This window comes from Paramormyrops kingsleyae, chromosome 9 (assembly GCF_048594095.1).
Source record: "Paramormyrops kingsleyae isolate MSU_618 chromosome 9, PKINGS_0.4, whole genome shotgun sequence".
Classification (NCBI taxonomy): Eukaryota; Metazoa; Chordata; class Actinopteri; order Osteoglossiformes; family Mormyridae; genus Paramormyrops; species Paramormyrops kingsleyae.
In genome coordinates, this window is record NC_132805.1 from 29,345,869 (window position 1) to 29,357,995 (window position 12,127).

The 12,127-nt window shown below is 44.3% G+C and overlaps 1 protein-coding gene across 9 annotated transcripts in view; it reads right to left on the bottom strand.

The window, feature by feature from the left end:
- LOC111844420 (triple functional domain protein-like) overlaps positions 1 to 12,127 on the bottom strand; it is a 99,561-nt gene that overhangs the window by 10,253 nt on the left and 77,181 nt on the right. For all 9 annotated transcript variants that reach the window (XR_002838388.2, XM_023812898.2, XM_023812892.2 and 6 more), the window contains 13 exons: positions 8,209 to 8,486; positions 7,178 to 7,348; positions 5,569 to 5,664; positions 4,758 to 4,906; positions 3,956 to 4,022; positions 3,744 to 3,847; positions 2,891 to 2,960; positions 2,685 to 2,774; positions 2,476 to 2,568; positions 2,120 to 2,170; positions 1,882 to 1,959; positions 1,292 to 1,483; positions 937 to 1,117 (listed from right to left, as the gene is read on the bottom strand). Coding sequence is in view for 8 of the 9 variants with exons in the window: in XM_023812898.2 (XP_023668666.2) it covers positions 937 to 1,117; positions 1,292 to 1,483; positions 1,882 to 1,959; positions 2,120 to 2,170; positions 2,476 to 2,568; positions 2,685 to 2,774; positions 2,891 to 2,960; positions 3,744 to 3,847; positions 3,956 to 4,022; positions 4,758 to 4,906; positions 5,569 to 5,664; positions 7,178 to 7,348; positions 8,209 to 8,486 (1,620 nt within the window). In the remaining variant the exon portion in view is untranslated. The remainder of the gene's footprint in view (positions 1 to 936; positions 1,118 to 1,291; positions 1,484 to 1,881; positions 1,960 to 2,119; positions 2,171 to 2,475; positions 2,569 to 2,684; positions 2,775 to 2,890; positions 2,961 to 3,743; positions 3,848 to 3,955; positions 4,023 to 4,757; positions 4,907 to 5,568; positions 5,665 to 7,177; positions 7,349 to 8,208; positions 8,487 to 12,127) is intronic.

Consider the following 12,127-nt stretch of genomic DNA (forward strand, 5'->3'; position numbering starts at 1 on the left):
TGATAGCCTGTACATTGTTGAGCACATATCAGTGTCTCCCAATCTTGTAGATTTACCCTTTAAAAAATCATGAAGACCAGGCCTTTTCTGTCTGAGTATGTAGCACAGCTTCCAGTTCGGGCAATTGTTACCTCGAGACTTAACTAATGCAACGGTCTACTAGTAGGTCTACCAGCTAATGCCATCAGACAACTACAGATGATTTAATAGGCAGTGGCACATCTGATATTTGTTCAACCTAAATGTTCTCATGGTACACACCTCCATGTCAGTCTTCACAGGCTCCCTATTGGTGCTCATAGTTCAAATCCCTGGTACTGGCTTACAAGTCAATCAATGAATAGGCAGAGATGGAAAGTTCAGGTCCAGAAAGTACAAATCCAGACCAAGATTTTGTTTCATCCAACAAGTTGAGTACACTGTGACTATAACTATTTATACTAAACTGGTTGGTTGACAGAAAATCTTGGTCTGGATTTGTACTTTCTGAACCTGAACAGGCACCCATCTCCATCAAAAGGCTCCTCAAGACCTATGTCCCTTCTCGCCTCCTTCAGTCAGCAAACCATTATCACTTGGAGACTCCCCGACCATGCAAGAAGTGTTACTCCGGGTGGTTCTCTTGTGTGGTTCCCTGATGATGGAGTGATCTGACAAATCACGTCCGGTCATCATACACCTTCACCACCTTCAAGAAATGCCTCAAGACCCATCCATTCCATGAACTCCTCCACTAACCTGATGCCTTGCTACGTTCTTTGAATCCGCTTCCGTTGTGCTTCTGGCCCTTGAGTAGGCTAGGTTCTTACTTTGTTAAAAGTTAAGTAGTTGTGTATCACCTGCATGAATGTTTGCAATGTACTATTTTTTTTGCTTATGCATCCCTTTGGTCAAAAGCATCTATTATATTTAGATCAGGAATGGAAAGCCCTTTACCATTAAGGAAGTTGCGCTGATTTTCGAGGATCTGGCCAATCTGGTGGACCCAAACCTGGCGCACTCCAGGGTTGGCGGAGAGGAGGATGTAGTGCTCCATGCTGCTGTTGGACGACCTGGATGTGAGGGCAAACTTACAAGGGTCTCCATCCACACTGTCCTCCAGACCCAGGCAACTGACCTGTGGGTACAGATAAGAGCAAGCTTGGAGGAGAAAGAAGGGGTAGGAAAATGCGCACTATGGGGACTCTGACTGCCATTTTCTATGCAACCGAAGTAGGTAACAAGTGACAGACATCTAGCAAGGCTTAAAACCAAGAACAGAAAATTAGTAAAAATGGATGATCTTGTAAACCTTTATGCTGTTCTTGAAGAGATAGCCGGGTATCGTGTAGCCTTTCTTCTTGTCAAGGGGCTCGCTGAAGATGATAATTTGCTCGAAGAGGAAAACACGCCTCTCCCTCATGCGCGCCAGGATGCCGGTGTCCTGGTCACACACCATGAAGGTGTCCTGGAGCAGAAGCCGGCCCTGGGCCACGATTTTACCCTGGGGGGGGGGGGTTCACAGAGAGCTTCTAATCAACGGAGGAGAATTGGGCTATGGAGTGCAAATTTTGAAAAAGTAAAACACAGCGTTTGCATATCAAATACACATGACCAGGGAAAGACTTTAGGGTAACCATGGCAATGATAGTCTAGCGACCATTGTGATTATAACAATACAAACACATATCACATTAAAATATGAGTAAAACTGCTTCCCCATTACAATTAAAAAGCAACGTCTGAAGAACATGCATTCTTAATCAATTCCACCTGTATACCTTCTGTTTGTTTCAAAAGTAGTTAGCCAGTGACGGCAGATTAAACTCCCACAAGCAGCATAAGAGATTTACAATAGTGTTTTCACCCCAAAAGAATGAGAGGAATAGAAGGTCTTCTTACGTCAAAGCCTTGAAGTCGGCCCACGTTCATCATATCATTGCATCTTTTCGGTACAATGCACATGACTTCCACCGCTTTCTGCAGCACAGATTTGTTGAGAATAAACCCTTGAGTGTCTTTTGAATTTTCCCAACATCAAAGACAAGACTCATATTCCATGCAAACCTGCCCTTGCCAACGACGGCAACCACTGCACAACTGTTAAAAATTAACGGTAAAAACAGTAAAGGCCTCCTACCTCTAGCTCAGCTGTGTCAACACCAGCCTTTTTGGAATATTTAAAGAAATCCTTAAACAGAAAAAAATACAGACATGATAATTACTCAAGTGCCTTTTCAAACTAATAGAGAGATATAAGAGGGTCAATGTGAAAAGATTTGACCTGTTATATCTCAAAAATGCAGAACTTTATAGGATAATACTTGACACCAGCATTCACAGTAACATTATAAATGCAATGTATCCTGTCTCCTTAACTCTGAGATATTAGCTAAGTTCTCCCCAAACGAGCTTGATGGGCCGAATGGCCTCCTCTCGTTTGTAAATTTCTTATGTTCTTATGTTCTTATGTCTAAGAATCTGAAGAACACTGACCTTCAGTAAGAGCTGGTATTTCATGATTCTCTGTACCGGCTTAATGAGCAGGTCTGTGATCTGCAAACGGTGACCAAGGTGCTGCTTGAGGTCCTGGAGACAAAAACATGATGTGAAATAGCAAAAACAGCGACACTGGAAAGCTACACGGAAACAGGAAGGCCAGCATAGACCGAAGGAGGCACAGGGAAGCGACCTGCAACTCTCACCTCAAAGTAGGTGTCGATGTACTCCGACACGATGTGCTCTGACTTGGGTTTGTTTTGGCAGTAGACTATGTACATATGCAGCCTCCGCTCCTGCAAGATGAAGGCACAGTTCATGTGTACAAATGCACACTACCGGAGGTTGGTATGGCAACGGCAGAAGGATGGGGAGGGTCCCAGGCACAGCACGTGCGGTTGCTCTTTCTCACATGTTTGATGAAGAGGCTCCCCAGCCTGTCCGGATCCTCCAAGCACTTCTCCAACTCTCCGAGGAAGAAGCTGTGGAACCAGGAGATTCAGGGAATGAGAAATATACAAAACTAGGTGCCGTTGGAATGACAACAATTTATTCCCAGGACAGTCCCATCACCTGCTACAATTTTCCAGACTGGATCCTATACAACATTCCCGTGAAGTTTGAAAAAGATCTGAGAAACACATCTTGAGTGATTGTGCTAATGAGATCAAGTGTCTGTGAAGATCTGGTGCCAAAACCATATGCATGCTCTAACTGAGGAATACAATCACAAACAAAACACATGCATTACTCACAGAAAGTCTGGGATGCTTGCTTTATTCTGTAAAAATGTTGCTAATTTATTGGTTTCATAATAAAAGTCCATTGATAAGCAATGTTTACCTTAAATGCACATATCCTCTGTATTGTCATAATTTTTTTGACTGACTCATTCAGTTCTGTTCTGGCCATTTTGCTTAATTGCAGTTGTAGGCTCCCGAAAGGATACTAAACACAAATATATGGTATTTTATGTTATTGCAAATGTGTCACTAATTTAAAAGCACCCAATGGGACTGCATGGCAATGGACTTTCTAACTCAGAACAGCTCTTTTAGAACTATAATTTGAGTTTCAATTTATTACTACTTGAAATGAATGTTTTGCTTGAAAGCAGCGGTTGCTTCTAATGTGATATATATTTTTTGTAAATGAATAAAGTAATGATTTTTGTCATAAAACCAACACATTTGCTACATAATTAAGCAAACGTCCCAAGGCTTTCTCTGAGCACTGTACATTTGCTTTGTGTGGCCGGCACCTACTCTTTGTGCCAGTCGTATATCTGGTGAATGTTGCCGAAGACGATCTTGTCTTTCCCTCTCATGTCGTCTGGCACCCCCTCTTCCTTCATTTTTTTCATGTAGCCCTGGGGGAGACACGATATTAACATTGGCACAGAGGAATGAGGTGACTTGCTTAAGATGACAGGCAAAGGGAAGGACAGACTAGTAAACGGGGTATAAGAAAAACTGACCTCCACAACGAAGCCGAGGTCCCGGACATAATCTCTCTCTGTCTCAACGAGCTCCAGCTGGACGTAGCTGTTGTGACAGGAAGGGCAGCTATATCACAAGTCACTTGTACAATGATCCACTGAGCCTGCTGACCTGTTTATGCACTGACAACACTTGTGTGTTTACAGAGAAACTCTACAGCAGGGGTCTCAAACTCAAATAACCTGGGAGCCACTGGGCAGGAGGGCTACTCCCAATGGGGCCATCAGCTATTTTTGAGTTTAAAGAAAAATTATATAACATCAATAAATTGCAACATGCAGGGCGCTGGCGATAAAATGAGTTTTTTGTCAAATGAAAGATCAGTTGGTGGTCCAAGATATAAAAAATGCATGTCGCAGGCCAGAACCTCTGCTCTAGAGTACAATGTCAGTTTGTTAGCAAGCTCTTTGATTCTTGATTCTTGGTTGTCATGCAGTTGACATATACGTGACCAGAGAAATATAAATTCTCTTTTTTACCATGAAAGGAAATTCTACGGAGCCCGCAAAGTCCCAAAGAATGGTATTTTTTTTACCTTATGCTTTAAGCTGTTCGTTATGGGACCGTGCACAACATTAAGTGGTCATTTATGGTACAATGGAAATAATAAAAGCAGATTTTCAGGAGCAGGATTGGTGACCATTGCTTTAAATATCTTTGGTGCAGAAGATTTAAACAAATAACACTTTTCAGGACTTGGCAGGCTTAGTATAATCCAGCACAAACGTGGCTGGATGTTCATTAATAAACATCAGCGGTGGGACAGGAAGGGACACGCACTGCCGCTTCTTGAGGAAGCTGGTCCGTCGCTCCTCCATCTCGTCCCCCGGCGAGGACGACGACAGCAGCGAGTTGTCGGAGGGATTGAAGGAGGGGCTGCTGCTGTCACCATGCTCCATGGACAGGGAGCTGGGGCGGTCCTCCAGGGCCTGGGGAGTAGAGGTGCTCATGAGAACGGTGGACCAAGGCACCAGTGTCTATACCAGTGATATCCAATCTGGTCCTCGTGGCAAACACTGGTCCTCGGGCTCCCTCCCAGCTCCTGATAGCAAAAATGTGGACTGTCTGACAGGGAGCTGGGAAGGAGTAAGAACATGGACCATCTGAGGGTCCCCGCAGCCCAGGCTGGTGAAACACTGTACTCAAGAGATCAAGCTAGTAGATGGGACATCATGTACCACCACGACTGCTCCCAGCAACCTGAACCTTCTGTGCTGCAAACATGACACAGCCCTAATAACTCAGATGGGGCATCCTCGCTTCGAAATTAAATTTTTAATTCAAAATTTAATATTTACCCACCCTAGTAGGAAATACCAAGGTGGAGAGCGGTAAGCTCCTGCAGAGACCTTGCTGATGTTCTAGTTCTTGCCGTTTTGAGAAAAGCTGCTCAGTAACATGGAGACAAACGAGAGCAAACGGCTCGGGCTAAAAGGAGCAGCTGGTAGGCTGATTCACACTCACGGAGGGCGTTACATTTTCACAGCTACGTCAGGAGAGAGGGGGGGCAAGACGAAAGGACCGCCACAGGACTGTCGCGGCTATGCCGCTCCCCCCCCCCCGAATGTCCGTGAGTTTCCCCAGATCTTACCATCTTGCTTTTCACCAGCTCCTCGATGGCGCTGACCAACTCAGCGGCGCTCGGAGTCTCTGAGCTGGAGGGACGGACGGAAACACGGGAGGACGTCTGCGTGGAGGAGGGAAGAGGGGACAAAATATTAGAAAAATCAAGTGACACCAGCAGTTCAGTGGGCTGATAAACATGGCCGCTCCATACTCAGAGTATAGTGACAGTCCATTTTGTTAAGGAGTAAACATACTATTGGCTTTTCCCCCCATTTAAGCAAAGTCATATCCCATATAAGCCATTTAAAAATGTCTACCAGAAACCGAGGGATGAGACCTGCAATTGGACACGTGTTGATGTTTCTGAGTCTTCTCTTTCATACGTGCGAATGCAAGTCAGACGGAGCAACAGGATGACACACAGTATCACTTTAAAAGTGTTAAAAAAAATAGTGAACAGGATGGAAGAGTGACCAGGACACCAGACAGCAGTTAGAGGAGAACAGAATAATCTGGGACATATCAAGCCATTTGCCGTTCTGTAACTTTTACCAACAACGTAATTACATGCCAGTAACATAATAAATTTCTCCGTTCTTAATGTAATAAAAGTTGATAATGTAGTAACACTGCCAACAATGTAATAACATATTATATCATCGGCAAAAACGTATTGCTATTGGTTCAGAAAAGGTATTACATTATTGGTTTGCTATTACATTATCAACTTATTACATTAAGAATGGAAAAATTATAACGTTATCGGCAGTAATTATGTTACTGGCGGTTATAACATTATTGGCAGTTGTTACGTTATTGGCTTCTACACCAATGATACAGACAATCAGAGTTTTTATCTATTTATTAGTATTCTTTTAAAATGCTGGGGGGGGGGGGTGTACTATTTTAGAATAAAAATTCTTTAAATGGTTTAACTTTTGGAGAAAAAGGTTTATTATATGTGATATTACAATATTTTATGTTCAAGTCTGTAGTTATGATGACGTTAATGATGTTAAAAGAGTGCAAAGCTTGAGCACGCATATATTAAGAGTGCACCACAAGTAGTTATGTTAAATGCCTCACCATTGTAGTGTCATCTGACATCCCAAACGTCCAATTAGGGACGAGCATCACCAGGTATTAGCTGCCAATTACAAGCTGGCGTGGGTACTGACAGGAAAGGTCAAAGGGGATTGGGTGGGGCTCTGAGAACTGGGCACATGAGATTTTAGCCAAGAAACTGGCTAAATTTTGACTTGATGGGAGGGGGCTGAGAGAGGGACAGAGGATTAGGGTTAGGGTCCTATGAAGGGATAAGACTCAGTTAAGGCACTTTCTGTCTTAACGACCGCAGGATTTTTGGTTTAGTATTAGGATTTTATCAGGGTAAAAACATAGCTAAAAAAAACAATAAAGCTGGCAGACACCAGGGGGCGTAAGAGCGGAGAGGAGCGATACTGGAAAGCTATATGGAAATATAATGAAACTGAAAGAAAGAACAAAAAGGAGATATAAGATAATGTTACAAAATGCAGAAAGAGCAGCAGAACCGGACGTGTGTTAACTGAGCAAAGAGTCAGGAATTTTAGGGAGCTGCAGGATGATGCGTCCGACATGCGCCCCCTGCCCACCTTGTCGTCCTGGGGCTCCGCCTGCAGCAGGCTGTGCTGCTGGATGGCCATGGGGGGCGGCAGGGGTACCGAATCGGCTCCCTCCTCTCCCTCATCCTCCCCGCAGCTCTGCATCCCGGACGAGGACGACTTGGACAGGGTCCCGCTGCTGAGCCCTTCATTCCTCACGCGCTTCGGAAGAAAATGGAGGGGGTTCAAGAGGCGGGGCCACTGGAGGAGAACGAGCATTTCTCTGCACCATTGCGCTCTGATTAAAATACCGGCATGAGCCTTTATTACTGAGACCGAACAGGAACAGAAAGCCTGTAACTGGACCGGAAGCATATGCAGTGCTCACATAAAGTCTTAATTCAGTAAAAATATTGCCAATAAAAATATTTATTGGTTTCATAACAAAAGTCCATTGACAAACAATGTTTAACGTATCAGCACACACCTTCTGCAGAGACATTTTCTTTTTATTAAGTGTCATAATTCTTTTGACTGATTCATTCAGTTCTGTTCTTGCCATTGTAGTCACTGGCTCCCAAAGGGACACTAAACACTGATGTTTGGTGTTTGATGTTGTTGCAAAGGTGTTACTAATTAATGAAACTGATGTCAATGAACATTTTAACACAGAATGTGAGATATACTGTATATATTGTAAAGAAATGACTAAAGTAATGATTTTTGGTATAAAACCAATAAATTTGTAATATTCTTACTGAATTAAGCAAGCGCCCCAAGACTTTCTGTGAGCGACACTGGATTAGCAGCTGGGTGATAAAGTGAGCCTATGGTGTGCATACAGGGCTCTGAAGGCTAAAGTCTTCATTAACTATCAACATTGTGATTTACCAAGAAGTTTAAGTTTAAACGTATTATGGAACCATGGAGAGGGGGCTGAAACAGGGGGCAGTCAGTTAGATGGGCGGGGGGAGAGAGAGAGAGAGAGAGAGAGGCAAGGAGAGAGAGGGAGGAAGTGGGAGAGGGAGGGGGGGAGAGAGAGAGAGGGAGGGAGAGGGAGGGAGGTGCGACGGCTAGCAGACCTCCTCCATGCTCTCATCCTGGGGCGTGGCGGCGCTGTCGTCGGAGTCCTTCAGGGACGTGGCATCGGGGTTCTTACGCACGTCGCGGCTCTTCTTGTGCTTGTGCGCCAGCTTCTTGACGTGGCCGTCGGCCTTGCCGCTGCTGAGTCGCCGCACCGGACTGGTCAGCCACTTGCGCAGCGTGTTGCCGGGCCGCTTGGTGCCCGGGAGGCTGTGAGAGCCCATGCCGTGCGCCGTCGGGAGCGTGCTGACGTCGTTCGTGGAGACAGAGAGGGCGTCTGGGAAGGGAACGGGGACACAAGGGCACACGGGATGCCCACAGGATGAGACCAGCGTCGCTGTTTGTGTTCAGAAGAGCCGCTACGTCATAAACAACCTGCCAGTGTGTTGAAATTATTAGATCAGGTGTCTGTGACTGTACCGCGGTTTTCACACGTCTCTCTGGTTCACAGGGAAACACTCACGCTTCATAAATGCCTGCCGAAGAAGATACAATCACTCCCAAACATCAGAGCCAGACCAGGTGTCCTGTGAGCTTTGGCCGCGTAACGAACGCCTTTTCAGGGTGACACAAATCAAGACGCTCATCTATTCTTGATTAACACAAACTGCGCTGCTAATTCAGTAAGCAAAGGCAATATGGATAAAAATCAATTGCACACTACAAAAACACACACCTCTGATGAGCTCTTATCTTAGACAGAAAAGCCACTATGGTACTCCTGCTGAGAGCTGATTTCCCGGGCCAGTGAATGTACTGTATTTGGGAGGTGATGTCACAGTTCTGGTCCTAGTAACCAGCTTTTCTGTGGGCACACAGGGTATGGGATCTCTAGAGTAGGTGCATTACACACCATATTCACGGCATGAGCTAGCTGAGGCTAAGCTTAATATCCTCAGACCGTGACTTTCCATCGATAAAATTGGTTTAATGTTTAACGGCAGAAGGCACTGCTGGGGGCCTCGGTGGACGCTGTGCTCTGGGCCACCTGGAACTGCCATGAACAGCCTGCGTCCACACGGTGGCGCTGCTCCCGGAAGGGGAGTGTTAAGCCTTTTGCCTGTACTGTTCTAATTGTTGAATCCTGCTGCTGTACATATTTGAAGGAACAGGTATGTATGTTCACAGAAAGTCCTGTTTCACAGCCTCTCAACGTCCATCTGCAAATGAAATCTCGCTCATACAAACAAATATTTATGCAATGGGAAAGCATTTGTGCCTGAATGAAAAAAAAATCATACATAATTTCAGTGCCAGTTTCGAGAAGACTGTAGGCGAATGAATGACAGGTAAAATTAAGAAATGAAAAGGGCAAATGTAACAGTACTTTGGAGGAGATTATTCTGAATAAATGCAATGAAATGTCTTGGACACTTTGCTGGGAATGCCATCTGATCATTAATGCTCTAAGAGAATGATGTTAATTCTGCAACTTAAACTCAGCTCAGTAATGACTGACTAACAGACACAAAGGACATGACAGCCAAAATTATGGTTTGATTGTGGCTGGAGAACTGAAAATATCTATAAAAGGTTGCTTTCATAGTTGTTTTTACATAACAATAAAGTTCTGTAAAGAACAAAATTCACTTAAACTGCAGTAATGTAAAATTATAAAACCTCATGTATGTTACTATAGACACAAGCAATTAATTCCTCAATTTATAATTTGTTTGTGACTTTGATAATGCAATATAAGGCAGTGTGAAAAACATATTTTTATAAATAATTCCATATTTTAGAAATACTATCATATTACAAAGCCATTCTTCCTAAGTATATCTAGGAATATGTACATCAGTTGAATATGTATGTAAAAAGCATTAGATCCTAATTGCCTCATTACATGAGTGTATTAACTCACCTAGAACCCAGGCACCTGTTAGCGTCTCAGGGTCGGGGCAGACAGGATAGTCTGACATACTTCCTGATTAACACCCTGACCTCGAGTGTGACACGACGTCGCCAGATGACTCTAATCAAAGCCTGTGGTGATGTCGGTGCGGTAACCGTAACCGAGGGGGACCGTCCCCAAGCTGCGGGAGCCTACGGTTGATGTCTTGACAGTGTTGTTTTTGAAGGACAGTTGGCTCAGCCAAAGAGTGTGAGCCGGGAGATAAGGAAGACCTGGTTGAAGGCTTTTTAACATTCAGTGTGACTGGTGTCTATCTGTCTTTAGGGGTATGAGTGTTTTAGGTACTTGGCCACAGTAATTCAGTTCGGCTTATTTATTTATTTATTATTTATCAATGTTAACACGTTTATAGCATTATGCTCTCTCGCTGGCATAATTAGTTCAATAGGTTTCAGCAAATGGGTTCAAACCCGACTGCTGTTTTTAGGGGGATAGAATAACATGCTGCTCTCGTGCCATCGGGGAGACTCTTCGGGAAAGAGGAGGGGGTGTCCAGGCACGTTGAGGACGGCTGGATAAGCAGCAAACGAGCTCAATGCCCACCAGGCGTTTGTACAAGAAGGACCCCCCCCCCCCCCTCAGCCATGTCTGCAGCACATTTGTGCTGCGAATCCAATCAAGACGGGTCCGTTTTTTTGTTAGTCTTTTGGAGTGTTTCGATATTCGGGACACCAGGGTTGCAGTGACCCTACAACTCCTTAGAGCGCAACACATTACCGTAACAGCCTGAAGACACCTATCCTCTGGAGAAGGTCTTACCTAGTGCTGGGAAGTAGCAAACCACAATTAGCTACGCTACTAACTTAACTACTCTTGTCAGTAGCTTATTAGTAGTGCAGCTGCTTTAAAATCACTGTAGCTTTTCCAGTAACTATTTATTGTTTTTTTACAAATACAGATGCAGTGTGTGTGTGTGGCTCTGACTGTGCCGCAGTTTGGCTGTAGCTGCCCCTTTCAGGCCCCACTGCTTCAGTACTATTTTAATCTTATATATCGTGTTCAGAATGAATACCGCAGTAGATAATGCAGTAGATAATGCAGTAGATGTTTCCAAATCATTATAACATCGAGAATGTTACATCTAATATAAAGAATGCTTCAGATTGTAAGTGATCAATGAATATCTACTGTAGGCACGACTTTGACAAGTTATCATAGACAGCTGCTGATATCAATAAAAATGCTGTTTGCGTTTTTGCTGTGTGAATCTTTATGCATAAACAGTAAAACATTGAACAGGAAAAAAAAAAAATTAAGATATATATTAAGATGTTTAGATTTATAATACACTGACAATCATGACACATAGATTGTGCACAAATATATGCGTAGGACATTTTTTTCCAAACATGCTAAACAGATAAATTTGACTCTGAAAAATCGTGAAAAGAATAATGAATGTTTCTTTTAGTTGGGGTGGGGCCCGAGAGCGGCGTGGCCCGAGACCGGCGGGGCCCGAGAAGGGTGGGGCCCGAGACCGGCGGGGCCCGAGAAGGGTGGGGCCCGAGAGCGGCGGGGCCCGAGAAGGGTGGGGTCCGAGAGCGGCTGGGCCCGAGAGCAGCGGGGCCCCAGAGCGGTGGGGCCCGAGAAGGGTGGCTGTAGCCGTATATTATTGCCGCGCCTGGCAGCGTGAGTGCTGCCCCGCATGAGTGTATGACAGTTTCCGCCCGATTGCCGGCAGCGCGAGTGTCTCCGCGAGACGCTCATTCATTCATCTGCTGCTCAGGCTGCTGTTCGCCGAGCTCACAGTACAGGATACATTCGTATCCGTTTGTGTAACAATGACAAACTAAAGACTCTTTCATTAAAATGCATAGGAGCACTGTGGTTCTTGGACAGATTATCAATTTTTTTTCACTGTAACCCTTCTAATTTTCACACAGTAATTCTGAAGTACTCTTGGTTTACACCAAAGAAAGAAACTTTTTTGAAACCTTATTGTGGTTTGACATTACATTAGAAAATATATATTTTCATATTACTTTTAACATTATGTTTCACAT